Below are 27,659 nucleotides of genomic sequence, written 5' to 3' on the forward strand. Positions count from 1 at the left end.
CCATTCATTCCCCTGCTCTGAAAAGGGCTGAAAATGGCATTCAGGAGCCGAGCGGGCTGAGGAATGCTGCCTGTAAGCGCACCGTGTATGCAGTGCTGCTCCATCCTGGAAGCAACCTCAGCAGCACAGTTTGCACAAGGGATAACGTAGCGTTTAGAGGAAGCACCGAACCGGGAGAAGCGTTTGCAGCCCAGGCGAGTCAGGCCGAACCCCGAGGTCGTCGCCATAGTAACAACGCTGTGGGCTCTGCCCCCTGCAGGACTACAAATCCCATCACCCCCCGCGGCCGTTTACGTTGGACGTAATGCCGCTCCCACCCAGCACGCACGCGCCCTTTTCACCGGCTGTGATTGGCCGAGCGGAGGGAGCCAATAGAGGGCGGCGTTGTTGGGAGGACGGTGCTGTCAGGAGGAGCAGAGGCGATGGCGGCCGCGCTGGGCCGGCTGTGGGAGCGGGCTGCTGGCGGCAGGTAACGGGCGGGGACGGAGCGATGGGATCGAGAGGGACACTGGAGCGGGTAGGGGTCTCTTGTTCGGCGGGGTCGGCCTGCCCACTGCGGCCAGAAATCCCTTGGTTTACCTCTCTGGAGACTTCTCCAGCCCGGCTCCCTTAGCCTGTCTTCACAGGGGGGCTGTTCGCACCCTCAGCGCTTTCGTGGCCCTCCTCTGGGCCCTCCACAACGGCTCCACCAGCTTCCTGTGCTGGAGGCCCCAGGCCTGGACACAGCACTGTGGATAGGTCTTCACAAAGGCGGAACTGGGAGGACAGTCATCTCCTGCCCTGCTGTCACCCCCCCTGTTGATACAGTCCGTGATACAGTTGGTTTTCTGGTTTGCTGGCTTACATGCAGCGTTTTTGTCCATCAGGACCCTCAAATCCTTCTCCGCAGGGCTTCACACGCTCGGTTCTCCCATTGCGTATACATATCTGGGTTTGCCCTCACCGAAGTGCAACATCTTGCACGTGGCTTTGTTAAACCTTATTCGGTTTGTATTAACTCACTTTTCAAACCCGTATTTATCTTTATTTATTTGTATTTATTCATTTATTTTACTTTTCCAAAGGCTTTTTCTGCTACAGCAAGTTGCAGTCCATCCCTTCCAGCTCCGGTCAGCGTCAGTCCTCACGTATTGCCGGGAGCTGCCTTTCAACCACCTCTCCTTGAAGCCCACAGGCACCATACCCTCCTTCCCCAGCCCAGTGCCCTCCTGGAGCCATCAGCAGATCCGCACGAAGGCACGTGGGAACGAATATCAGCCCAACAACCGCAAGCGCAAACGGACCCACGGCTGGATCAAACGCATCAGCACACCGGCCGGGATCGAGGTGATCCTCCGGCGAATGCTGAAGGGCAGGAAGTCCCTCACCCACTGAAGGTTTGGTGTGGGGTGAGCTGGAACAGAGCCCTGGAGCTGCCATGGGTTTGGAGCACCCCAGCTTGGGTCCTCGTACCGAGAGAGGGGCTGTGATGGGCAGCAGCGACCGACTGCTCCTACGGTGTTGGAAGCGTGTGGGGAATTGCACTGGGAGTGGCCTCCAAGGGCTTTGTTTAATGGCTGCTTTCTGCTTTTCTAATTGTAGGATTGTTGCCACTTCTGTGTACAATTGTAAGATCACCTTGTGAAAACACAAGCAGTAATTAAAGCCTAGCAACTTGCGCTGCACTCTCTTCGCTAATTGTTGGTGCAGAGATAATAGGGAGAGGAAAGCCAGCTTGTTCACAGGTTTGCACCAGGGAGCCTCTGAAGGATGGCACCAGTGTGGAGCAAGGGCTGATGGCAGGGAGAACTTTAGTTTAGATTGGTCAAGTCCACAGTGTGTCTGCTCCACTCTGCTATCCGTGGGAGGTGCTCAGAAGCACGGAGGCCTTGGCAGCAGCTCTGGGCTAGAATGGAGAAGGGAGCCCCACACTCAGCATTGTGTGCTCAGAGCTGTGCTCATCTGCAGCGGCCAAGGGAAGCTGCCAATGTTTGTTAGCAAATTACTCTTGAGCGGACTGAGAGCCCTGAGCAGGCCCAGAGGCAGGGCTTGGGATTTCTCTGGTGACACTGCACGTGTGTTGCCAGCGCTGCTAATGAATTGCTTCCTTGGTAACACGTAATTAACGGCGCTTTCATCAACGAGAGCAGAGGAGAAACGCGACGCGCGGCAGCTCCGCACGGACTACCGCTCCCAGCGTGCCACGCGGCCGGCGCCACATCCGGGTTCCTCCTACGCCTTCCGAGCGGCATTTCCTGCTTCAACCGGATCCCAGACTCCTCAGCGCCGCGCTGACTGACGGCCGCGACGCCCAATAGGCGCTGGGCGTGGCGCTGTGCGGACCAATAGGAGCGCGCGGGGCGGGCGAGCGACGGCAGGCAGAGGCAGTGCGGCGGGGGAGGGGCGGCTCCTCCCGGCTGGCGGCGGCGAAGATGGTAGGTGCGCGCCCCCCGCCCCGAAATGGCGGCGCCCCCGGCCCGCCCCGCTGTGGGGAGCGCGGCCCCAGGGCCTCTCCGTCTCCGCAGGGCCCTCACCCTTCGGTCTCCCCGCCCACAGCCTCGAGGGAGGGCGGCGGGGCCCACCCTGAGGCGGGGAGAGCCGCACCCTCCGGGCTGGGCCGTGAGGGAGAGCGGGCCCTGCGCCGAGGGGCGCTGACCCGGGGCCGGAGGGCTGTGGCAGCCCAAGATGGCGGTGCGGGCGGCTCAGCTCGGGGGGGCGCGGGGGGTGGGGACACTCCGGAGCGGCCTGGGGGGCTCCTCGGGGCTGGGGAGCTCTAGAAGGGGCGGAGTGCCCTCAGAGTAGGGCTGGGGCTGCCTGGAGGAGGCTGTGAAAGCAGTGGTGGGGGCTGGAGGGGGGGATTTGGGGTATCTCGGGTGCGGGGCGTTCCCCTGCCCCCATGGCTGCGTCCGTGGGGGATATGGGGAGTGTGGGGGTTACTGGGGAATCCCTGAGCAGGAGCAGGCACTTGGAATACTGCCTGCTCCCTTCCCTGTGCAGCGATGTAATCGTTTTTGGAGGAAGCAAAGGGGCAGTCGGTGGTGTTCCCAGTGATCTCCGTGCACCAAGGCTGAGCACACAGGGGCAGTTCCCTGGGCACTGCTAACCCTTCTCCCCTGGTCCATCAATGCACGTTGTGCTGGGACAGAGCCCTGCTTTCCATGTTGGTGCCCTGGACATCGTATCCCAGAGCATGGCTACTGCAGTTCCTTTTAGAAGCTGAGAATGGGGCACGTATATGGTTTATCATTACCTTTCTGCTTTTAGATGAGGACTGTTGTCTTCCTAGAGAGCTGAGCAACCCTACTGACACCAGAATGGTCTCTGCCTCACTTCCCAGATCGTGGAAAGAACCAGTGTTGTCTTCCGAGGTTGCTTAATCACATTTCCTATGTTGTTTTGGGGGCTTTCCCTCTCCCCAAAGGAAATGAGGAGTCTGTTTGGTTCTGGTGCTGGTTTTTCACTTCCACACAGGGAGCTGCCTGGACATGCTTTCTTTGGTTGAAGAGTGATAGAAGGCGTGCAGGAGGAACATTTCCTTGTGTGACACTGTATTGTGGTTATTCCTTGGTGGGTCTGGTGTGATAGGTGTGTACTCACGGCAGCGACCTACTGAGCCTCTGTTATCTTGTACCCTTGGAGCAGATAAGACTGATTGCACTCCAAATATTATCTCATTCTGAATATCCAGGAACGTGGCTCCTGGCAGTTCTCCTGAGGGGACCTTTTTGGTGATCTTTCAGATTGCATCAGCATGTAACTGTTGAAATGTGCAGGTCTGCAGCAGCATTATCGGCACAGTAGTCCTGTTACTAACAACAAGACAGCTCAATTGTGTTGGTGACGAGTGCCGGGGGTGCTGGCTGACACCTAGGCTGGAGTAATGTCCTTTTGTTGCTCAGTTATCCTAGTGTTTCTGTTGTTTTCTGATCTAGCAGGCCTGAGGGACAGGGGAGCATTACTGGGGGCTGGAGTTGTCCCCCCAGTGACTGTGAAAAGGGAGAGTGGTGGCTGCGAGCCCGTGCTCAGGGCTGTGCCTGTTGGAGCTGAGGTCTCCAAGTGCAGTGTGTGCATTGCAGCCTTCCTGCTTACAAGGAACTTAACTGGTGTGTATGTTGCTTCAGTTGCTTAAAGAGAGGGGGAAAAAAAAAAAGCAGCAAAGCAGCCCATTCTCCACTTAAAATGCATTTTGACTGATCATTTTAATAGCATTTAGCATTTTTGCATCTCAGAATGGTGGGCTCTGTCCTGGAGCACTGGAGGTGCGAAGTGGTGAAGGCAAAGGGAAATAGCATCCATCACTGGTGGAGGGAGCCGGGCAAGCAGGAGCAATGTGTGTGTGGCTGTTTGAATCCGAGTCCCTTATCTCAGCTAAAAGTTGATGTACAGGACACATTGAATGTGGAAACTAAAACGTTGGTAGAGTTCTTTTCAAGAACAAAAGTATGAATGGTCTCTTCTGGTTTGGCTAATTATAGCTCTTTGTTTTGAGTTAGGGATGTGGTGTTAATACAAATAATAGCTTCTCTTTAAATGAAAACATCTTCCGACCCCGCAGTTTTGTGACAATAGTGTCCATTTGTTTGTCTCATCTAAGATTGATGTTACACGACTTCTCATCTCCTGCTTTACTGCCCTTTGTAAGCAGGGGGATGTCTGTGCAGGATTAGCATCCCTCAGTGTGTGGTGTAATTTGGAGTCTCTATGTGAGTGCTGTAGCAGTGCAGGCAGCTGAGCGGTGACTTGGGGGGCTCATCCTGGGGCCTCTCCTTCTCATTGCACTGCTGCCTCCTGCATTTATTGCCCATCTTCTGCCTCCTTTAACACTGCTGCTGAGCACCTTCTTTTGTAGCTCTGATGCAGAAGGGCTGTGATCCTTCCCTACATCGTGGTTGGGCTGTGCTGATAGTGCCTGATAAGGGTTGGGCTTTTGCAGCCACGTGGGCTTTTGGTGCTTTGTGAAATCAGCCTTGGCCTATGACAAAGAATGTTCACTGCAAAAGCAAAAGAGCAGCTGGTTGCTGTGGAGTCACAGCCGGGGCTTTCAGTTTTGGTGTAGTTTCTCCTGTCGTGGTTAGTGCTGGTGGATTGCTCCGGGCTGTGCTGCCTTCCCTCCGAACCCAGCCGACAGGAGAGGTGCTGCTTTATGGCCTGCGTGCCTGCAGAGCTTTGGTTAGCAGCTTAATAGGCGAGTTCTTGAGCTCTGTGCATACAAGGAGCCAAATGGAGAAGCTGGGGATTTGCTTCCTTTACAAAACCAGCCTTGGGTTTTTGTTTCAGTATCTGAGAGCTCTGGCGACTTGCTTCCGAATCCTGCAGTCATTTATCTTAATGAGCCAGCAACTCCTTTGTGAGTCAGCACAAAGCAAACAGCAGCTGGAATATCACTCTTCCTTTCCTCACCTCCTTCTTTCTTTGCCTTCTGTGTCTTTTTCAGGCGGATTTTTTGAAAGGATTACCAGTCTACAACAAAAGCAACTTCAGCAGATTCCACGCAGACTCTGTATGTAAAGCATCAGTAAGTATTGCCTATCAGCCCTCAAATCCTGCTGCTTGGGGAGGTTTTCTTGCACTGCTCAAAGGAAACTACGGCCAAATAAATTAGAAATGAGCGTTTTGTTTCTTAAAACAAAAAAGCAACAACAAAAAAACCCATGTGTGCTTGCAGTTCATGAGTTGAGATTGGCAAAGCAAACATCCTGCTTGCTTTGGTGAGGCATGCATCCTCACGTCAGCCAAACCACATCTGTGGATCTGTCTTTGTATGCACATTCTTCAGTGATACACTTAAGGCTAAAGGCATAAGACTAAAAGCCCATTCTAAAACTTTACAAGCAAAGATTTGCTCAGCTGGCGTGAAAGCACATGAGAGATTGAGCCTCCTGTTCCTTAAATCACTTTGTAAGAAGTGGCACAGTGTCATATAATGGGGTGGGATATCAGGGTGCGTTTGTAGCCTGTGCTTCTGGTCGCCTTGTGGTTGGCTGTGCTTCAGTTTTAAATGGCCTTCTCACCGTCTTTGTTCTGTCACTGTTCTGATTCCTCTATAGAACAGAAGACCATCGGTATATCTTCCCACGAGAGAATACCCGTCTGAACAAAGTAGGTCTGCCCCACTGAAAGTTTTGGGGTTTTTTTAGGGGGGTGGGTTTTTATTTAACATTTATTTTTCTAACATTACAAATATGTCATACGTAATCTCACTTACTTTAGGCTTCAGGTCAAGTGGTGTTCTTGAACTGCTGCTGCAGCAATTAGCTGTGTATGCCTGGCTGTTCCTTTCATTGCTTTTCCTCTGAATGTATTTAGTGATTGCTGTTCCTGAATACCCTCCTTTGATACAAAAGGCCACTCTTAGTATGTGAAATGATGTCATATTACTGCACAGTTTTAAAAGTTGTCTTTAAAATGACCTCAGCTCATTTCTTTCTTTCTTTGGCAGTTATAGTAACAGAAAAGACAAATATACTTTTGCGTTATTTACACCAGCAGTGGGACAAAAAGGTATGGCTGTGTTTCCTTCATGTCTTCATTTGCTGACTCTGACTGATAGAGCTGAATATTGATCACCATCAAGATATTGATGATTATTAAAAGGAAGCGATTCAGTCCTCTTGGACTGTACTTCAGCAAAAGGAGGCTGTGTCTAAGCTGCTCAGTGTGGGCTTCTTTTTATTCCCTTTCAATGTAAAGGACGTTAATTCAGTGCTTAGTCTAGAACCTGGGAGACTTCAGTTACGTTTCCCACTTAGCGCAGTCTCCCTCTGTGGCCCTTACAAACTGGTCTCCCTGTGCCTCAGCTGTGTGCTTTGCAGCTGGAGTAGAGCTCCTCTTCCCTCCCAGGACTGTGAAGGGATGGATGAGCTTGTGCAGAGCGCGGCTGCACTAATGAGGCTGTGTAAGTACCTTGGTTATGAAATCAGAGCTCCCGTATGAGGGAGCTGCACAATTAGTGTGCTCCAGCTGGCACTGAAGGCCTGGCAGTACACAGAAGCAAGGCTGTGATTGGGAGTGGAGGTGTCAGAGCTGGGAGTGAAATCGTGAGAGACTGCAAGAGTGGCAGCGTTACGGGATCCTCAAAGCTGAAAGGGAAGTGTCTGTGTGCAGCAGAAGCTGTTAGAGGGTTTCAGTTCAGGGACTGATTGAGAGAAGCAGGGAAGAGAACCTTGCAGTGTTGTCGGTATGTGTTAGCGTGGCTGTTAGGCCATCACAGTGCTATATGCCATTCTAGAACTTTTCCAACCAAAAGCTTGTTCTCCTGGCACTAGCTCCCACCTGAATCCAGCCTTTTGAGGAGTTTCACTCTGACCTTCTTTATCCAAACAGAATGCAGCAAAGAAGAGAGATCAAGAGCAAGTGGAAATAGAAGGTGAGAACTCGGCGCCGCCACGAAAAATCGCTCGGACAGACAGCCAGGATATGAATGAGGACACTTAAACTCTCGGGCCTCTGCTCTCCTACTTTGCAGGCGCTTCCCATTTTGTCTCAAAGTGTGTAAATTTTGCCCCTTGCCGCCATCTCTCACCCCTCCACTATGCAGCCCAAACCACTTCTGACTTCATAGGAGCCAATGTATTTATTTTTTTTCCTCCTTTTTTTTTTTTTTTTAATTTATGCCGTAAAAGTTGCGGAGCAATGGTGGAACAATCCAGTACAACATGTAGTGTAACCCTAGTTTCCCCTTTCTAACAACACACGCTGTCACTTTAACAGGTTTTGTTAAATCTGTTACCTAATCAACCAGCTCTAGCTGTGGAAGCCTGGGGAGGAGATGTGGGTTGCTGCAGAACCCCACAGAGGTGTACAGGCTTTCAGATTCGTGTACCCATTGACAGACATAAGTGGTTAACTCTTCTTTGGATGTGCCCAGTCCAGCCAGAAGTGTGGGGCCTTGCTATTTTTCTCCAATATTCTGCAATTGGCACTGCACTTAGGGGGGGAAAAAAATAATCATGGATGTCATTTAGGATTATGTTGATCTTAGCAAACGTGTTGTCAACTTGGTCTATCAGTTGTATTCTTTTGGTCTGTTCTGTAAGGGCCACGGTCGTTTAGCAGCGTACGTTATCTCATGCGTAGGTGGTCATGGAGAATTCAAGTGAAAGGTGTGTTGCTTGTGTTGCTCTTAAATTCTAACAGTCTCTTGGTCTTGGACAGACTGATATGTGCAACTTCTCCGTTGGAATAAATGGATACTTTTATCCTATTCTGAGTATTTGATCAACAGTGTGTTTGAGCAGCAGCTGATGGATGGAGTGAGGTAGGCACCTGCGGGCAACGCTTGGTGGCTGAGTCTGGGAGCACCTCGGCGTGTCCATCTGGTTCTGCCTCTGCTGCTGGCTCTGACTGATAGCACGCTGTGCTTTCTGGTGATATCAGCCTCTCTGGAATGGAGTCCAGGACTTTAGAGTTGATCCAAATGCGAGCTTCTGTGGTCTGTGCTTCAGACCAATCTCTTTTGGACTGTGACAGCTCAGTGCCTGTTACCTGAACCCTCGCAGACTTCAGTAAGAGCAGAAATGGAGCCCCTAAGTCACCTAGGTGGATCCAGAGTTCAGCGACCAAAAGGAAATGACCGCCGCCACCTGAAGGGGACAGGAGGTGTAGCTTAGTAACGACGTCTTGTCTGCTTTCGTGTAGGGAGCTGACTTCACACTGTGTTAGTTTAAATCAGTCCGTTTATAACTGTGTTTTTTCCTTGTTCACAAATCCAAAACGCCGAGAAAGAGTTCCTGGATAAACCCAGTGCTGTGCGGCCACGAGCTTGGAGGACAGGGCTTCTGTTCCCCTTCTGCACCGCCTCCCTTCCCACCGGTGGACGCCACGTGGTCAGGTGTGGGGCAAAGGGAACACGAAGGGAAATACTGTTGCTTGTGACTGCACGTTGTGAGGCAGAACCTCGGGGAGAGCAGGGCACAGCTCTCTCACGGCTGCATCTTTAAGTGTACGCTAGGCACCGAGTGAATGAATTTAACGTGACGTTAACACTGAGTAGGTTAGGTTAGATCTCTGTCCCTGTCTCAGAAAACGTTCCCTTTTTGCCGTGGCAGTAACCTCCACATTACTGGAATGTTGCTGAAAATGCCAACCGTGTTGGTGAAGATAATAAATACTTAGAATTCCTTGAGATTTACTGGCAGTGGCAAGAAGACTTCCCAGAGTTACACTGTCAGAAAGTGCTTCTGTGCAAAGTGCAAGATGCTGATTGAAGGTGCTGCGTCAGCATCTGCTCTCACAGGGATCATCTGAAGCTGAGACTGGAGAGTGCTTTGAAGAGCTGTGAGATACCAAAAGAGGAAACGGACATGGAGCTGGTGGTAAAGTGTGACCAATTCACATGCTGGGCAAGTTGGAGAGCTGCAGCCCTGCAGGCTCATGTTTGTACAGTGCTTTAAAGTTGTAAAATGCTGTATACTTGATTGATATGGCAAGGTTTGGGCTTTGCTGACTTCTCTGCTAGACAGAGTGATGTACTATTAAAGAGAGTTGGCACTTCCTTCCTGTTGTAAACCCCCGTCTTTGTTCCCTCCGTGTCTTTAAAAATGATCTGGTTGCTTACCGGAGCCCTTGCAATCTTTCAGATACTTTTAAGAGGTGTAAGTTGCCTTTTTTAAGTAGTTCTGATGTGATGGAGAAAGTAATCAAAGAGGCGTGGACTTAAGTATCAAACTTGTCTTTTTTTTTTTCCCTCCCCGTTTCTGGTTGTGTACAAACAGTGTGGATTTCTAATAATCACAGTGAGTCTGCTTCCCATCTGACCCAAAGCGAGAGCTCGCTTCTTTCCTTCCTCCTCCAGCCTGCTGTCTGTGCTGCTGCTGCCTCAAGCAAGCTGTCCTCAGGCTGTTGCACTTTGACCCTATCTGTATCATACGTGGTAAGTGTCTCGGGTTGGAGTGTTGCATGGAAGGTCTTCTTTGCCTAACTGTGACTTCCTGGTGCCTTAGTGCATTGAAAACAAGAAAAAAGAAAAAAAAAAATCCCTGGATTTCTTGCTGACTGCACTGTTTGTACAATACCTGGCGATTCTGACTCTCTTGTTACAAGGTGACTGAAATTTAGTGACCCTCAGGGGTTTTTTGTATGTCTGCGTAGTGGTATTTTTATTGTTTCTGTTACGATGTATACTAAAGGTTTGGCTTTTGTAATGAAAACTTGAGATACATGTCAGAGACCAGAATGTTACTATTATGATTTATTTTATTTTTTTTTTTAGTTGCATAGGGAATCTTTGCTCAATAATCAAAGCAGCAGAACTGCTTCTTTCTGCAAGGGGACGGCAGCAGGGCGCTCCTGGGAGCAGCTGAGGTGTGCGCTGGGTGAGTGTGGGGTATCAAAGTTAGGCACTGCCTCTTTGTTTAACGTGTAGCCATACCAGTGACTGATGTGCAGGGAAACTAACCTTTTGTTGAGGCTAATTCTTGGCATCATAGGAACTTTTCTTTAGAGGAGACGTAGCCAAAAAAAAAACCCTACTCCTAACACATAAGTTGGAGGTGTCGGAAAGAAGACTAGACTAACACGTTGTGTTCTGCAGGTGGTTCCTGCTGTTTGTGGATCACTGCTTTGTATTGTCTTGAGTCTGTTCGGTTTGGTACAGGTGTAGCATGGTTGGCTTCCACCACCTCCTCCCTTCTCTCCTTGGCTGTGCACCCACACCGTGCTGTCCATGCTAGGAGCAGGGGAATGGAGGTGACCTCTGTAGTGAACACAGGGAAATGCAAAATGCAGCAGAACCTGTGGCTGGAAGGTTTGTTTGTATACAAAGCTGGCAGGCTGTGAAGGACTAGTTACTGAAGGCATGTGTGAAAGTTCCTAACAAGCCCCAAAACTGCATTAAGCTGCAAAAGAACAGTGCTGAGCAGAAGGATGGAAACGTGGGCTGGAGGGGAAGGAGTGCCCGAGGCCATGGCTCAGCCTGGAGCTGGGCATCGTGCTGCTGCAGGAGCACGGGGGCAGGCTGAAGTCTTCAGGTGCACTTCACAGTCAGAACTGAATCACTTAGATGTGTTAGATCTGATTTAAAAGAGATAGTAGTCCTTTTCTTAGCCTGAGAAAGACGTGGCGCATCAGCTGTACTACCACTTCCCGTTTCCTGGCTTGTTTACTTACCACTGGCTTCATTTTTTTCAAGGTTTTTTCAGAAAGGCCTGCATGTCTCTGATAGGAAACCTTGTTTTCTTGCTTTGCTGACATCAGCCTGGCAGCAGGGGAGTTGTGTGTGACCAGAGGGGTTCCAGCTGATCTCTATCCGTGCCACGCTTTATCTGATTTTTCTGCTGTCTAACAAAGAGGGGGAAATCCTTTCCATTAAAGGAGAGAGGGTTGAGTTTACCTGGGAGCAGCACAGGGTATTTTTGGGAGCAAGGCAGAGGATGCCCAGAAGGAGCTATTGCATCATGGCTTTGGTTCAGCACAGGCTGACCTTCATGCCACGCTGACCGCGCTTTGGGTTTCTCTTCTGCTTTCCAAACAACTGTGCAGTTACTGGAAAGAAAAATCTTCTGTATGTTGAAAAGGCTGAACCTGGGCTGCAGGGAAGGAGCTTTTTTTTCTTCTTTGTAAGTGAAGCGAGGGAATGAAATGCCAGCTTCCAGATTGCTAACAATGAGACTCTGTTTTTAAAGGCAGAACTTCCCTCACGGTCCCCAGGCGCGATGAACCGAGACTCCCCGTGGGCGTGCTTTCAGAATGAGGTAGCTCTGGGGATAGTTTTAAGAAGTCTTACTGGAGGTCCTGATGCTTTCCAAGGAGCTGAGAGGCTTCTGCCCTTTGTGCTGTTCAGGTTTTACCCATGGGAGCCCTGAGGAGGCTGGTGAGGTGGGAGGGCTGCGCTGACCCTCCAGCAGACCGGGTGCTGCAGGGCAGCAGTGCTCGCCGCCAGGCAGGGTTATACCTTCCCATCCCTTCCGCCAGCCAGTCCTCCCTGTGGAGGTAAGAGGCAGCCCCAGCCCTCCAGGAAAGGAAAGCTGCCTTTTCATTTCCTCTCACTCGTGACCAAAGCAAACTTCAAACACATCTCGCTGCTGCCAGCTCCATAAACACCACTTGTCCCAGTTAGCTCTTAATGAATTGCCATGCTGGCACTGCTGGGATGCTGCTGTTGCACACACACAGTGCTTGTAGTTGAGAAGGGCACAGTACTGACAGCTAAACTGGTTGGATATAGCAGATGTAGGTGAGCATGGGGAGGGCTGGGGCTGCCTGAGTGCACTCCTTGATGGCTCTGAGACACAGATACAGGAGATGACTAATCCCTTACTGTAAGGAACAGCATGAGGTCTGAATGGATGGTCAGAGCTGAGTCACTGCACTGCAGTGGTGCCCACTTCCAAATGCATTCATTTCTTATTAATCAGTGCACGGTGTGCAGCTCACAGCCTCACAGGGTATTTTTAGTGAAACCAGTCGTGCACTGGGACAGAGTGTCTCAGCTCACTGCTTTCTACCATCCCCGACTGCTTTCGGCTCCGTGCAGCACTGGGCTGGTTTTGGCACTGCAGCGTTCAGCCTGTGAGCCTGTGTTCCTTTCCACCCTCAAACCTTTCCTCTTTAGCAAAGAATACCGTCTGGTGGATCTGGGAGAAGGGAAGGGAGGTTTTCCTGCCAGCTGCGTGTTGGCAGAAGGGCTGCCGTCGTGGAGCGACTGTAAATACGCCGTTAGTCGAATGTCATGGCTGATGTTTGAGTTCTTTTTTTTTTTTTTTTGCATTTATTTTTAAACTCTTCCATGTTTGATACCGTGTACAATAAATTTGCAGAATTTAGAGGACTGCCACTTTCTTCATTCTTCCTCTGCCCGTTCCCTCGCACCGCTGACGCACGGGAGGGCTGCACGGTGGGTGCAGATCCACCCATGGGGCTCATCCATGTGTCACTGCCTCCACGCTTTGCCCTGTGTTGGGGGCCCAAGAGGGGTGATGGCAGCACTGATGTCCCTTCTTGTCGTTCCCCCCCCCCCCCCCCACAGGGCTGGCAGCACTGGGGCTCACTCCCCAAGCACAGATCCAGTAGGAAAAGAACTAAGCGCACACCTCAAGCTTGTTGAAATATACTTTTATTGCATTTCTGCAGGTTTTACAAAAATATGACAATAAATTAAAAAGAAATAAATAACCCCCTTCCATTTCTTTCAGTTGCCAAAGAAGTAGCACACAGCAAGGGAAAAAAAAAAACCAAAGAAACAGTTCCCTCCTTTGCACAGTAACTGCCCAGAAGTGAGATAGCAGACAGACGGCTGCTGGAGAAGTATTTTGTATAGAGAAACGTTGAGAAGTGCCCTGGATGCGGGGCCCTGTCCTCCGCTGGATGGAGCAGGAATAGGCTGTGCCAGGACTGTTACTGCCACGAGGGAGACGGGGCAAACAAAACTCAGTTTAAGAGCAGCGCGTTTTAACTGAGCTGAGCAAGAGCTGGCCTGGCGAGCCCAACCCAGGGGGAAGCAGAGAAATGAAATGGTGAGTGGGGAAAGGAGGGGGGGGGGGGGGGGGAAGGGGCTCTGCACCTCCTGGCATCCAGGGCACAGCAGCAATGGGGTCACCAGTACCCCTGCTCCGTGCTCTGGGTGCTGCCCTGCCACGTGCTGCTGCCTGTCCTGCACCCTGTTTGCCTGTTCCCATTCCCCTGCGCTCACCCCTGAAATCCTCTGCGGGCGGAGGATTCCCCTAGAGGCAGCAGGGAGGGGAAGATACGTGGTGCCTGGTTCTGTGTGATGGTGGGGGGCTGCTCTGCCCTCTGTGCCTCTCAGGGCTTGGCATGGGTAGCACAGCGGTGTGGCCGTGGCACAGCCCTGGCCCTGCTGTGCCGCGAGCAGAGCACAGAGCCTTGGAGCTGCCCCAGCCTTATTGCTGTATTGATGGCTTGATTCAAAGATGAGAGGAAGAAATACACCGTGTCGGGTGGGGGGGATGTGGGGAGGGGGAACAACCTGACGTTTCTGCAGCCCAGGCCTTGGGCCAGGCACAGTGATGGGGTGGCCACCCCAGAGCCCTCCTTTCCCCCTGCTTGCTTTGGAGATGGTGGGTGGCTCGGCAGGGGGAAGTGAGCAGGGCTGGGGGCAAGGAGCTGCCCCCCTCCCCATGCCCTAAAGCGAAGCAGCACCCAGCAGAGCCGTGGGCAGCCCCTCCCCTCTGGGCCGGTGGCTGCTGAAGCACTAACGCTACACCCAGCGAATCCTCCACCTCGCCAGAAGCAAAGCTGCTCCCACCCCCTCCCCCACGGCGTGCGCCCACCCTCCCACCCCATCCTCCTCCCCGGCTCCAGCGTGCGTCCGTGCGCGAGTGCCCTATTGCAAAATAATTCCACGAAATAGGAAAGCAGAGAGGGCGAGGGAGCGTTGCAGGTCCAGGGTGCTCTGAGCTCTCATCGCCGCCGCCTGCAGCCGTTGCATGAAAAATGGCAGAGTCGCTCGCATTGGGTTTTGTTTGGGTTTTAGTGCAAGAAATGCTGCCCGTGCCTTGGGGACGCAGCAGCCGGCGCTCGCTGCTCGCCCCCTCCCTCCCGGCCGCTCTCGGCAGCGCACCGTCCCCGTGGTGCAGCGGGACGCAGCGGTGGCTGTAGGCACGGGTGAATCGGGCTCCTCGCTGCCGTCCATCCCTCTGGAGCGGAGCTGTGGCCCCGAGCTGCGCCCCTTGGAGCTCTGCGGGTCTGGGGACACCGAATCCTCCTTGGATGACCTCCTGGGGACGGTGGGCACGGAGCACCGCCCGTTGGTGGTGCAGGAGGGGATGCTCCATCCGAGGGCACCGCCGGACCTCCGTGGGGTTGTGATGGGGTCCCAGCAGAGGGGCTGCGATGGAGGGGCCGGGATGGGGCCGGCATGCCCGGCTCAGAGTCTGTAGCCCCCGCTCTCCTCCTCTGCTCGTGGCTCCGGCTCCTCGCGGGCTCCATCCTCAGGAGCCCCATTGAGGTGGGACTTGCTGGGGCCCGGCCGCTCGCCCCCATCCGCAGAGGGGCCAGCACGGGGCTGGGGGGAGGCGGTGGCCCCGTTGCCGCCGGTCCCTTCCGACTTGCCAAAGTTGAAGAGCTTGCCGGGGTTGAATGGCTTGGTGGGCGACTGCACCTTTTCGGTGGCCGCGTCCCTCTTGGTTTCGGGGGATTTCAGGAACTTGAAGCTGAGGAAGCCGGGGAGTTTGTTATCGCTGCTGGTGGGGGACTGGGGGACCTGGCGGCCGTGCTGCCCGCCCCGGCCCCCCCGGAGAGGAATTTGCCCTGCAGAGGGATGATCTGCTTCAGCTTCATGACGTTATTGGTGGCCAGCAGCGAGCTGGGCCGCTTGGGCTTGTCGGAGCCGTGCGCGGAGGACCCCCCGGAGCCCTTCCCTTTGCTCTGGCTCTTGTCGTGGGCCGGGTCCTGCCCGGCAGCCTCAGCCTTGGCCTCGTCGCGGTTGGCCTCGCGCTCCTTGCGCGCCTGGTACTCGGCGTGCCGCTGCCGCTCCTCCTCCTCCCGCTTGCGCCGCTGCTGCTGCTGGAAGTGGTGCTGGGCCTGGCGCTCGTGCTTCTGCCGGCGGGAGCGCGTCGGAACGGGGATGCGGTGGGGACAGCCCACGTGTCCCCATCCCCCACGGTGACACCTACCTTGAAGGCCTCGCGGCGCTGGTACTCCAGCTTGGCCATCTCCTCGGCCACCCACGCAGGGATGTCAGGGATGGCCACTTGGATGACGTACTTCAGCAGCAGGGCGAAGTGCTGCGGGGACACGGGGTGAGCGCTGAGCGCCCCAATGCCTCCTCCCCAAACGGGAGACCCTACACTGGCGCCGCCCTACCTCCAGCACCACCACCGAGATGATGGCTCCCTCGGGGCTGAGCCAAGGGAAGAGCCGCTGCAGCTGCCCGCACTGCGCGATCAGGTAGCAGTTGACCACGATGGCCAACACGCCCATGGCCTCCATCACCTTCTGCAAGAGGCGTAGCACTGGTGATAAGCGTGAACCCTGCGGCCATGCCGGCCCCCCCTGCGGCCCCCAACCCACCTGCCACTGCCCGATGCTCTCCACCCGCTGCCCAAAGGGCCGCTGCAGCCCCGTGCACAGTTTGAAGGCATCACTGCGAATCTCGATGATGTTGTTGACCAGCGCACACATGGCGGCCAGTGGGAAGGCAGAGGAGAAGAGCACCACGTAGCCAAACTGGATGAACATCTCCTGGTAGTCCTGGAAGGTGTCCTGGCAGGAGGAGAAGGAGGTTCCAGGCAGGGCTGGATGGGCCCATGGGCAACCTGGTGTGGTGGGGGAGCACCCATCCCATGGCAGGCAGTGGAAGTGGATGATCTTTAAGGACCCTTCCAGCGCAACCATTCCATGCTTCTGTGATCTTAATGGTCCCTTCCAACCCAACCATTCCATGGTGCTGTGATCCTTAAGGGCTCTTCTAGACCAACAATTCCATGGTTATGTGATCTTTAAGGACCCTTCCAACCCAACCCTTCTGTGGTTCTATGAGGAGCAGCGCATGGCAGTGGGACTGGGAGGATGCTCCATGCTGCACCACACCGTGCTGACCACTCACCTCATACTTCTTCATGCAGCTCTCCACCTCCGCCTGCGTCAGCTGTGTCGAGTAGTCCTCCTCGGGCGGATCGATCCATGATGCCCGGTTCCGCCTGCGCCCTTCCTCCTCACCCTCCTCATCCTCCCTCCTCCTCCGGGTGACCCGTGGGCCTGTGGCCGGCTCCGCTGCCTTGGTTGGGCTGCCTGAGGGGCCTTCAGCATCATCCTCATCGTCACCCAGCTCGAAGACGGAGGCGGGGTCCATGCCCTTCTCCACCATGGTGGGGCTGCCCTCCTCCAGGAAGCTCTCCTCCTCGGTGCTGCAGGGCTCGGTGCCGCGCCGCTCCGCCTTCTCGATGAAGCTCACCTTCTTCAGCTTCAGCCCACAGTCCAGCACGCTCTCATCCTCCGAATCTGACTCCCGACGCTCTTCCTCCTCCTCCTCCTCCTCGGGCACCCCGCAGCCCCCGTTCAGACACTTCTTCTCCCCCCGCGGCCCCTCGTGGGCTGCTCCAGTGGCCGGGGGTGCGCGGGGGTGGGCGAGCAGGCGGAGGACGGCGTGGGACAGCTCGCGGAGGTTGCGCAGGCTGAGCTCCCCCCGGCGCAGGCGGCGGTACAGGTGGGGCTGCGACACCTCCTTGACGTTCTGCAGGAACTGCCGTGTGATGAGCAGCGTGGCCAGCATCTGCGGGGACACCGCTGTCACCGGGGGGTGCCACCACCCCCACATCCCCCTCCCGACCCCATCCCCGCGGCATCCCCGCAGGGCAGGGCACCCATCCTTGGTGTCACCCTGACGTCACCGATGCCATCGGCCACGCGTGTGCCACCGAGGTGGGGATGGGAGCCCCAGGGCTGGGGTCGAGGGGGGGTTCATGGCAGCATGCACGACCCCCGCCCTCCCCGCTCCTACTTTGGATACTCCCAGTCTCCAGCAAAAGCCCAGGAGGCCCTTAAGGAAGATGAGGGAGAGGTGGAGGTGGAGGAGGATGAAGGGGAGGAGCGCCTCTTTGAGCTGGCGCACGAGGCTTTGGGACAGAGAGAAGATGAGCAGGAGCTGCGGAAGGGACAGACGGACGGACGGACGGACAGACACAGACAGAGAGATGCCATCAGTGGCTGCTCGGCCCCTCTGCGGCATGCGGGGACCCGGGGGGGGGTGTCGGGGGGGGGCGCGGGCGCTGCTGGCTGAGGGATGTCCGTCTGTGTGCACCCGGGGTGGGACGGGGGGGGTCCTCGCTGCCCCCGCGCAGCCCCTCACCTCCTTCAGCCGCTCCATGTCTTTGAGGTAGAAACCGATGTAGAAAAGACTTAGGTATGAATTTACAAACTGAAACTGTGGGATACAAGGCGGGGGGGGGGAGGGGAGGGGGGGTTAATGTGGGATGGGGGGACACCGAGACCCCTCCCCACCCCCTTCCCCCCCCCCTTACCAGGACGATTTTGATGATGAGGTGTTTCTCGTAGGCACTCTGCAGGCGGTAGTTTTCTGCAAAGCCAAAGAGTTTGCGGTCAGGGGGGTCCCCCACTGCCACCCCCCCATCCCCACCCCCCCCACCCTCCCCCCCGGCCCCACACACCCATATCATTCAGCCAGTAGGCGATCTTCTTGTAAACCTCGTCGCAGGTCGTGACGATGACGGCCAGCACGATTTTGGGCAGGAAGCGGAGGATGCGGGGCAGCTCCTTGACGCTCAGCACGAGCTCCTGCGGGAATGGGGTCACCGGGGGGGGGAGGCTGTGGGGCGGTGACCCCCCCCAGGTGTGACAACACGGCCCGGGCCCCACCTGGAGCTGGAAGCAGCCCAGCATGACGAGGAAGACGAAGGAGAGGCAGGCGAGGCAGACGGGCAGGCTGACCAGGCACTGGAACAGCAGCCGCTTCCAGGGCGGGTAGTAGAACTCCTCGGCGCTGGTCACCGGGCTGATCCTCTTCACCCCCTGATGGAGGACGCGGTGCTGTGACCCCACTCATCATGGGGACCCCCCCTCCCCCCTCCCAGGACCGAGGAACCCCCCCACTCACCCTGAACTGGGGCCGGGGCTCCTCGATGGACTCTGCAGGGGTGTCCAGCGTCCCCCACTTGTAGGCAAACTCTGCCCCGCGGCGCTTCCACTCCTCCAGGAACAGCGTGGCCCAGACGACGTTGAAGATGGCAAACACCACACAGCAGATGTCCTGGCTGGTCTGCGGGGGGACAGCAATGGGGTCGCTCCCCTCCCACCTCCCCACAGCCACAACAGTCCTGGGGAGCCAAGCAGCTCCGACCCCAGTGCTGAGGGCTGGGATGCTGTGCAGCAGCTGATGGGACTGGGAGCAGCTCTGCTGATGGGACCCCCCCAGCCCCCAACATGTCGGGGTTGGCCCCATCTCCTGCCCCTGCACACCTGGTCGCTCTCAGTGAAGGTGTAGAGGATGGAGCCGAACACAGCAGGGTACACCATGGCCGAGGTGTAGAAGCCGAGCCAGGCGAAGTACATGGCGATCTTCACCCCGAAGTAGTCACAGATCTCATCTGTATGGACCGAGGGGATGTGAGTGCGGCCGGGACCCCCAGAACCCACATTTCCCCCCCCCCCCCCCCCCCCGGGAGCCTCACCGAGTGGCTGCGCCTCGCAGATCGCCTGCACCCACGACTTCATCAGCCGCTTGAGGATCCTCTGCTCGTGCAGTGGGAAGACCTGCTGGATGACGCCGCGGGCCGCCAGCTCCGGGACTGCGCCGCGGGTGGGGGGTGAGGCTGGGACAGTCCCCCGTGTCCCCCCGGCATGGAGCGGGTTGGGACGAAGGGATAGCAGGGAGGGGGGGGCTCGGTGCCACGTGCGGACCCCACGCCTAACCCTGGTGACAGCACTGTGTGCCTGCTGTGCCCACGTTCATCCCCGTGTGCTGCAGGAATGGGGACACCAGCAGGGATAGGGACCCCCCGGGGACAGCGGGATGTGCTGCCACGGCACAGCAGGGATGCAGGGAGGTGGGTGAGCAGGGGGAGCGGGGCAGTGCGGCTGTGCCATACTGTGCCGTGCTGTGCTATGCTGTGCCGTGCTGTGCTGTGCTGTGCTGTGCTGTGCCGTGCTGTGCCATACTGTGCTGTGCTGTGCTGTGCCATACTGTGCCGTGCTGTGCCATACTGTGCCGTGCTGTGCCATACTCACTGATGGGCTGTCCCTCCAGGAAGTGGATGTTGTGCAGCGCCTCGCCCTGCTTGGCCCGCAGGTTCTCCAGCCAATACCTGATGATGTTTTGCCGTTCCTGCGGCACCGCAGAGGGGTGAGCTTTGGGGGCACAGTCCTGCCTGAACCCCAGCACCCCTAAATGTGACACCCATGTCCCCCCTGCCCTGGGCTGTCCCCCCCAGACCTGTTTTGTCCCCAGCATGGGGGGACCTCAGTCCCCTTCTCCAGCTGGAGAGGGGGAGAGGACCCACCTCCTCCCCCTGCGCCCCCACATCCCTGCCCAGGACCCCCATCCCACCTGAGAGGTGAAGAAGTAAAGCTCGTTCTCAATGTTCTCATAGATGTAGTCCTCCTCGCAGGAGAAGCTCCGCATGCCGCCCCCAAACTCAGCCTTCACCGGTTTCCGCAGCCCGATCTCATCGGCCCCACGCAGCAAACTGCAGAGAGGGGATGGGGCTGGGGCTGGGCTGGGGGTGCGGGGGGGGGAGGGGGAGGGAGGGGGGAGGGGTGGGGATGGGAGCACACGCACCTCTCGTAGGTGGCGGTGACGAAGAAGGCGTAGGCGCGGGTGTGCTTGTGGTGCCGCACCTGCACGATGAGCTCGGGGATGCCGAGGCGGATGTGGTTCAGCAGCCAAAGCAGCGTGTGGTCATCCGTGGTGTCTGCAGGGGGTGGGCACCGATACGTCCCCACGGCCACTGCCCCGTGTCCGCACCCCCACCTCGGATACACGGCTCCGAGGAGCTCTGTGTCCCCGTTCCCCTGCCCTCCCCGGCACCCCTCGCACCTGGGAAGGTCATGAGCACGTCGCAGTTCTCGGTGGGCACCGTCTTCATCCAGGCTTTGTGGGACATGATGTAGCGCCCAGCTTGGAGCAGCCGCTTCCCGAAAAGCTTGTCTGCAGGGAACGGAGCGGCTCCGTCACCCCTATCACCCACCCTATAACCCCATAACCCCACGGCCCCGCAACCCCACAGCGGTGGGTCGGCCGCCGGCACGGCCGCAATGGGAACAGAGACCGCGGCGGCCTCGGCTCAGGTTTCTCCTCCGGGTGCCTGAAAAAAGCCCCGACAGCTGCAGAAGGCGACGCACGGCCGGGCATGGCGTGGCACGGCCCCCCCCCCCACTGCCCCCCCGCTCACCTCTGCCCGCAGCCCCACGGCGGTGCCGGGATCCGATGCGGCCGCAGCGCCGGGAGATGGGAAACGGCAGCAAAAATGGGGGGAGCGAAAAAGCAGCCGGTCTCCATGGAAACGTGGGGAGGCCCCGTGCGGCGGCGATGCGCCGGGATGGGGACGGTCCCCAGGGTCCCTTTGTCCCCCCCCAGCTGGGACACAGCGCCTGTCCCGCTCTGGGGTGGCTGTGATGGGGGGGGATTGCCGTCCCCCTGCGCGGTGTCCCCATCAGGGTGCGCGGGGACCCCACGCATCCCAGCCCAGCTGTGGGGCAGGATGAGGCCCCACGGAGCCAGTGGATCCCACTGCCTGCCGTCAGCTCCTGGCCACCTCTGTGCCTCAGTTTCCCCTCCTGCAACTGAGCAGGGACGTCACCACTGCCCCAGGGCAGGGAAGGTCCCGGAGCACCGGAAATCCTGCACACACCGGGCAGTGCCGGGCCCCAAAACACAGGAAATGCCGGACATGCACCGGGACCTGCACCAAAACCTGCACCAAAACCTGCACCAAAACCTGCACCAGGATCTGCACCAGGATGTACACCGGGACAAACACCGGGACGTACAGCAAGACCTGCACCAGGTACTGCACTGGGACCTGCACTGCTACGTGCACCGGGACATGCACTGGGACGCACACCGAGCCCTGCCCAGCCCAGCGGATGCACTCAGCTCCGTGCCCTCCGCCCCACAGCCCAGCAGGGCCCCCCAGCAGCCCGGCTGAGACCCAACAAACTCATCTGCCGTGCCACCGCTGTGCTGAAAGGCCGCGCTGTGGGTGCAGGACCAACACGGCGCCGGGCTGACGGCCAGAAGGGGTGGAGGGGCAGATCCTGTGCGGGGGCACCGCTCACCCACCCCACACGCAGGGACGGCCCTGGGGGCGGTGCGGGGCTTTGCACAAGTGTGGCATTGTCTGTGCCAACACAGCTGCAGAGCCGGGATGGCACCGGGGAAGTGGCTTCAGCTGGGGATGGGGTGACCCTCTGGGACCCCCCAACTGTGCCTCATCCGCACTGCCATGCACTGGGACCACCGGGCTCAGTGGGACCCCCGCTGTGCTGGGGCACGGATGGGGATGAGCATTGGGCAGAGCGAGCGGTGCTGCTGAATTATTGATGCCCACAAAGGGACGTGGAACCCTACCTGGGGCAGCGGGTGGTGGGGAGGGGGCACTGGGGGGCACAGAGCCAGCGTTGCATGCACGCATGCGCCGTACACACGTGTGCTATGCCATGTGTGTGACCCCGCAGTGCCACACATGTGACAGCCTCAGTGGCACTGCACTGCCCCACAGAGCCGTGGGTTGGGGGTGTGGGGTGAGCACCTGCCAGACGTCACTGGGAGACACATGGGGGGGCTACAGAGGGGTCCCAGCATGGGTTTTGTCCCTTTGTTGGTGGCTGTGCATGGGGGGGGGGGACGACACTGCTGCCCCCCCCTCCGGCCATGGGGCCATTCCTGCTCCATGTCCCCACGGTCCCCCCCAGGTCGTCCCGTTGCCACCCCGCAGTGTGGGGACGGCGCTGCCGCCCCCCCCCCCCCCCCGTCCCCGCAGCCACCGCTCACCTTGGGGTAAGGTCACCGCAGCCGCAGGGCTCCGGGCACCCAACCGCCGCCACCCGCCGCCCCGCGGAGCGCATCGGGAGCACCGGGCGGTACCGCGGGGGGGGGCACAAAGTGGGTCACGCTGCTGCCACGAAACCCCGCGTCCCAACACGGCCGCATCCCCGGCGGTGTCACCCGCTCGGTGTCACCCACCGCGGGGACCCGGTGACAAAGCCCTCATCCCGCAGCCCCCGCCCCCACCCGGCCCTGGAGAGAACGGGGGGGGGGGGGCAGGGACCTGGCTGGAGGGGGGGCAAATGGCCCTTCCCTGGGGTGGGGGGGGCAAATGGCAAGGAGGGGGCACAGCTGCCCGAGGGCCGGGGGGGTCGCTGCTGTCTTCCCGCACAGACACGGCGCTTTGCACGCAGTCTGTCCGGGGGGGGGGGGGGGCACAGGGGGGGTCACACAGAGTCTGGCGGACCCCCGAACCGGGTGTAGGGAGCGGTGGGCACAGCGCTGTGCCGGGCCCAGCACGGACCCCCCCGGCATGAAGGGAGGGGGCATCGGGACCCCCCCCGGACCGCAGCGCTGCCCGGAGCGGCCGCGCCGCATTGAGCCGCAAGGAGCGGCCCCGCGCCCCCCCCCCCCTCCCCAAACCCACATCCCAGTTCCGTATGTTCCGCCCCCCCCCCCATCCCCATCCCTGCTGCCACCTACCCAGGACCCCCCCCGGGGCCGCCGGCTCCGTCCGTTCGTCCCCAGGCGGGGCCCTCCGGGGCCGCTCTCCGTCGTGCGGTGCCGCGGGCGGTTCGGGCATGGTGCGGGGCTCCGGGCGCGGCGGGGGCTCGGCGGGGGCCGCCGCATGGGGACCGCTGCGGGGTCGGTGCCGCCCGAACCGCCCGAGCCGCCGCCGCGCCCGGACGGGAGGAGGAGGAGGAGGGACAAAGGCGGCGGAGCGCCGCGCTCCGGCCCCGCAGCGTTGGTTGGATGGCAGCGCCAGAATGGGGGCCCCGACGGCTGCACCCCCCCTCCAGCGCGTGCACCCCCCCTTCCCTCCCCACCCGCCAGCCCCTATCCCACCGCGCTGCCCCCAGCATCACCCGTCCCCTCCTGGACCCCCAACCCCCCCCCCCCGCTGCCTCTGCACCCCAAATCCTTCCCCCCGTTCCCCCTCACCCAGCCCCCCCCGCTCCCCCATCCCATGTCCCCCCCCCCCCGCAGGCACAGCGCCCAGCTCGGGCTGAGGCGGTTATTTTGGGGTGTTTATATTGGGGGGAGGGGGCACGCAGGTAACCCGACCGGGGCCACGCGCTGCCCTGCTGACATTTGGGAGCCCTCCCCGCCCCCCACCCCACGGCCCACACCCAATGGGGTCAGGGACCCCCCAGACCCCCCCCGCAGTGCCGTAGGGTCGGGGGGCACAGCGCAGCCCACTGCCCTCCCCGTGGCGGTGTGACATCGGGGCGTGGGGACCCCACACAGGGTCGTGCCCCCCCCCACCCCCCCCGGCTCTGTGCCTATTTTGGGGTCGGCACTGCCTGCCAGCGCTGACGGCTGTGACGAGCGGTGCCACACGGCCACGGCCCCCCCTCCAGCTGCGGTTCGGGCTCAAACGCTGCCATATGGCCTCGGCCGGGCCTCGGCACCGCCCCATCCCAATCGGGGACCCCCGGAACCCCCCCACAGCCCGAGCCACCCTCTGCGGGGGTCGTGTCCCCATTGAGGGCCAGCAGGGCGGTGCTGGGGAGTCATGGGGGGGGTGCAGTGTGCCCAGTGGGGCTGAGCACGGGGGGGGGGGCACTGATGGGGCTCAGAATCCCTGGGAATCCCCCTGCATCCCCCCCTGCATCCCTCCCTACATCTCTGCCCGTACCCCTGCCTGCATCCCTCCTGCATCCCTCCTGCATGTGTCCTGCATCCTCCTTTCTCTCTGCTCCATCCCTGCCTCCATCCCCGCCCGTATCTCTCTTTCATCCTCCTGTATCCTCCCCCCCCCCCCGCCTTTGTCTCCGCGCCATGTCCTCGCTTCCCCCGTCCCCCCCCCCACCCAAGGCTGGCAGCGTGCGGGCGGAAGCGGCGCCCGTACAGCCTCAGGCAGCGTGACGTCATCCCTCCGCCTCCCACCAATCAGAAATAGGGCTGAGGCATAAAGCCCGCCTCTCTCCCTCAGGCAACCAATCGGCGCGCGGCGGTGGGCGGGGCGGAGAGGGGGTGGGCGGGGCGTGGCGCGGGCATGGCGCTGCGGAGGGCGCTGAGCGCGGCGGGACGGAGGTGGGGGCACCTTGGGGTGGGGGGGTGCCTTGATGGGGGGGCTTCCTGGGGGGAAGGGTGCTCCGATGGGCGGGGTACGGCGCTGCAGGGGGCGTGGGGAGGCAGTGCAGCCCTGGGAATGGGTGTTGTATGGGGAGGGGGCGCGCAGAGTGCACGGGGGGGGCCGCTCGTATGGGGAGGGGTGCCCGGGGTGCGCTGGGCCCGGGGTGCGAGGGAAGGTGGTGTTGGTTGAATGGGGTTGAGGGTCGTTGCACCTCAATGCCTCTTTTCGGGACGTGACCCCACTTGGACCCCCCCGCGTCCCCCCCAGGTGTGCGCAGCGCCTGTGCTCGGTGGCACCGGGGGACACCATCTTCGCTGTCTCCTCCGGACACGGGCGCTGCGGGGTGGCCGTCATCCGTAGCAGCGGGCCGGGCAGCGGGGGGGCCCTACGGAGCCTCACCGGGAGCCCCGAGCTGCCCCCCCCCCGCGTTATGGCCCTGCGGCGCATCCGGGACCCCCACACCGCAGAGCTGCTGGACCACGGCCTCGTCGTCTGGTTCCCAGGTGGGGGAGAGAAGGGGGGGTATGGGGGGGCAGGGGGGGCTGTGTCCCCTCTGAGGGTCTCAGTGGGGGGTGCCCTGGAGGGCTCTGGGTGCCCGCTGGGGGTCTGGGTATGCATTGGGGTCTTCTTGGACCCTGGAAGGGGCTGTTGGGTATTGGGGGGGGAGGTCTGAGTGCCCATCGGGTGGATCACGGGGGTCTGGTGTGGGTTTTGGGTGCCCATGGGGGGGGGGTCTCGGTGCCCAGTGGGGGTCTGATGGGGGCTCAGGTGTAAGTTCTGGCTGCCAGGTGGGGGTCTGCCCATCGCTCCAGCTGGCTGCAGCCCCTCTTGGCTCCCCTGGCACCGCCACGCCTGCTGAGCACAGGCAGCTCCAGCGCTGCTCCAGCATCAAACGCTGACCCCGTGCAGCCGCAGTGCAGCTGTGGGCACGGGGTCTCTCTCCACCCCCCCGCTTCCTCCTCCCCCCCCCACATCCCTGTGGGATTGAAGGCGCTCCCCGTGCACTGCAGGACCCCACAGCTTCACCGGGGAGGACTGCGCGGAGCTGCACGTGCACGGCGGGCCGGCGGTGGTGAGCGGAGTGCTGCGGGCGCTGGGTGAGCCCTTCCCACCCCCATCCCCGTGGGTGCCCCCCCCCCCCCCATCCCCCCCATCCCTCCCGGTGCTGATGGCCGCTCTCAGGGCGCCTCTCCGGGCTGCGTCCCGCTGAGCCGGGTGAGTTCACGCGCCGTGCGTTCCACCGGGGGAAGCTGGACCTGACGGCGGCCGAAGGGCTGCGGGACCTCATCCATGCTGAGACCGAGGCGCAGCGGCAGCAGGCACTGCGGCAGATGGAGGGCGAGCTGGGGCGGCTGTACCAGCAGTGGGGAGAGACCCTCACCCAGGTGGGGGCTTTGGGGGGCTTTGCGGGGGGGTCGGGGACACGCGGGCTGTCCGTGCTGACCCCCACGCCGCACCGCAGGCCCTCGCTCACATCGAAGCGTACATCGACTTCAGCGAAGATGACAACGTGGAGGAAGAGGTGCTGTCCCAAGGTAAGGTGAGGAGGGGGGGGGGGGGGATGCCCTGACCCCGCTGTTTCCCCACCCCCACCTCTCTGTCCCCGCAGTGGACGCGGCCGTGCGGGCGCTGGAGCGGCAGATCGCTGCCCACCTGCAGGACGGGCGCCGGGGGGAAATGCTGCGCTCGGGGGTCCGCGCCGTCATCGCCGGCCCCCCCAACGTGGGCAAGAGCAGCCTGCTCAACCTGCTGTGTGAGTGGGGCGCGGGGGGCTCCGAGCGGCCGCCCCCCACCCGAGGCAGGGCCACCTCCCCGTCCCCGATGCTGTAAGGGTGGGGGTCTCTGGTGTCGCCCCCCTGAGCCCCGTGTCCCCCCTGTCCCCAGGCCAGCGCCCGGCTGCCATCGTGTCCCCGGTGGCGGGGACCACGCGGGACGTGGTGGAGGTGTCCCTGAACGTCAGCGGTTACCCCGTGGTGCTGAGCGACACAGCGGGGCTGCGCGATGCCACCGACCCCATCGAGCAGGAGGGAGTCAGCCGTGCTCGGGAGCGGTGAGCTGGGCAGGATGGGGTACAGAGGGGGGGCTGAGCAGGTGGCGGTCCAGCAGCCTGTGTCCCCGTGGGCCGTGTCCCCATGGGCCCCATGGGCCGTGTCCCCACAGACTGCAGCATGCAGACCTGGTGCTGGCCGTGTTGGATGCCACCACGGTGCCCACTGACCCGGCTGAGCTGGGGGCTGCCCTGGGCTCCCTGGTGCCCCCCGCCACCCCCTGCATCCTGGTACTCAACAAGGCTGACCTGCTGGGGGGGCACACGGGGGCTCTGTGCGATTCCTGCACCCGCGGACCCCCGCTGCCCCCCACCACCCTGCTGTCCTGCAAGACGGGCGAAGGCACCGAGCGCCTCCTACAGCTGCTGGGGGAGCAGCTGGCACAGCTGTGAGTGCCGTGGGTGGGGGGCACAGGATGGCACCGGTCCTATCCATGCACAGATGGGTTTCGGTGGGGGGGTGGATGCTGCAGGGTGTTGTGCCCTCCCCCTCTACCCTTCCAGGTGCGGAGACCCCCTGGCCGGCTCTCCCAGCCTGACACAGAGCCGGCACAGCACCCAGCTGGGGGGCTGCATGGCCGCGCTGGCGCTGTACAGGCAGCAGCAGGACGTGGGGATGGCAGCCGAGCAGCTGCGCCTGGCACGGCGGCACCTGGGGCGCATCACCGGGCACGTGGGCGCCGAGGACATCCTCGATGTCATCTTCAGGGACTTCTGCATTGGCAAGTGATGGGGGTCCGTGGGGGTATTAAACCGTGGTGCCTTGGGCCGGTCTGCGTCCTTGCCCTGTGCCCGCAGCCCTTTGCCGGGTGCGGTGCTCTCCGTGCCCGGGGGGAGCGCATCCTGAGCCCCAGCTGTGGGAAAACCCGCAGGGAAGGGCTGTGCTTCCTGGCCAGGAGGATAAACACAGAGCTGGAGTGTTGATAATGGAAAATCCT

The 27,659-nt window shown here is 59.9% G+C and overlaps 5 protein-coding genes across 9 annotated transcripts; 3 read left to right on the forward strand and 2 right to left on the reverse strand.

Moving 5' to 3' along the window:
* Positions 1–382: 382 nt before the first annotated feature.
* Positions 383–1,672, forward strand: MRPL34 (mitochondrial ribosomal protein L34). Its single transcript, NM_001302186.1, is given in 2 exon segments — positions 383–469; positions 1,065–1,672. Coding segments are annotated over 2 exon segments (357 nt in total). The 5' UTR covers positions 383–422; the 3' UTR covers positions 1,375–1,672.
* A 680-nt stretch (positions 1,673–2,352) lies between these two features.
* On the forward strand, positions 2,353–12,740 carry DDA1 (DET1 and DDB1 associated 1). 4 transcript variants are annotated; one of them, XM_046904600.1, is made up of 5 exons: positions 2,353–2,670; positions 5,414–5,479; positions 6,027–6,078; positions 6,419–6,480; positions 7,303–12,740. In XM_046904600.1, exons 1-5 carry the CDS (start codon positions 2,665–2,667, stop codon positions 7,411–7,413), a joined length of 297 nt encoding a protein of 98 aa, XP_046760556.1. In that variant the 5' UTR covers positions 2,353–2,664; the 3' UTR covers positions 7,414–12,740. The 4 variants fall into 4 exon arrangements, with proteins under 4 accessions (XP_046760556.1, NP_001026579.1, NP_001384249.1 ...); NM_001031408.2 differs by having other exon boundaries at positions 2,353–2,414; positions 5,414–5,494; NM_001397320.1 differs by having other exon boundaries at positions 2,353–2,414.
* Positions 12,741–13,014: 274 nt separating this feature from the next.
* On the reverse strand, positions 13,015–14,589 carry LOC112530451. The gene has a single exon (XM_025144396.3). The coding sequence runs from the start codon at positions 14,051–14,053 to the stop codon at positions 13,106–13,108; it is 948 nt and encodes a 315-aa protein (XP_025000164.2). The 5' UTR covers positions 14,054–14,589; the 3' UTR covers positions 13,015–13,105.
* ANO8 (anoctamin 8) lies at positions 13,015–23,261 on the reverse strand. Its single transcript, XM_040653731.2, is given in 19 exon segments — positions 13,015–15,144; positions 15,147–15,471; positions 15,549–15,659; positions 15,739–15,870; positions 15,946–16,137; positions 16,481–17,146; positions 17,375–17,518; positions 17,723–17,797; positions 17,895–17,950; positions 18,042–18,168; positions 18,250–18,402; positions 18,488–18,649; positions 18,850–18,977; positions 19,062–19,178; positions 19,618–19,714; positions 19,937–20,075; positions 20,168–20,300; positions 20,426–20,536; positions 23,078–23,261. Coding segments are annotated over 19 exon segments (3,312 nt in total). The 5' UTR covers positions 23,178–23,261; the 3' UTR covers positions 13,015–14,800.
* Positions 20,793–27,648, forward strand: GTPBP3 (GTP binding protein 3 (mitochondrial)). Of its 2 annotated transcripts, none has more exons than XM_025144395.3 (9): positions 20,793–21,395; positions 24,942–25,177; positions 25,685–25,771; positions 25,857–26,059; positions 26,137–26,209; positions 26,284–26,427; positions 26,559–26,724; positions 26,835–27,110; positions 27,226–27,648. In XM_025144395.3, exons 1-9 carry the CDS (start codon positions 21,349–21,351, stop codon positions 27,449–27,451), a joined length of 1,458 nt encoding a protein of 485 aa, XP_025000163.2. In that variant the 5' UTR covers positions 20,793–21,348; the 3' UTR covers positions 27,452–27,648. The 2 variants fall into 2 exon arrangements, with proteins under 2 accessions (XP_025000163.2, XP_040509686.1); XM_040653752.2 differs by lacking the exon at positions 20,793–21,395 and adding an exon at positions 24,585–24,631.
* Positions 27,649–27,659: the final 11 nt, after the last annotated feature.

Source organism: Gallus gallus, chromosome 28, assembly GCF_016699485.2.
Source record: "Gallus gallus isolate bGalGal1 chromosome 28, bGalGal1.mat.broiler.GRCg7b, whole genome shotgun sequence".
Lineage (NCBI taxonomy): Eukaryota > Metazoa > Chordata > Aves > Galliformes > Phasianidae > Gallus > Gallus gallus.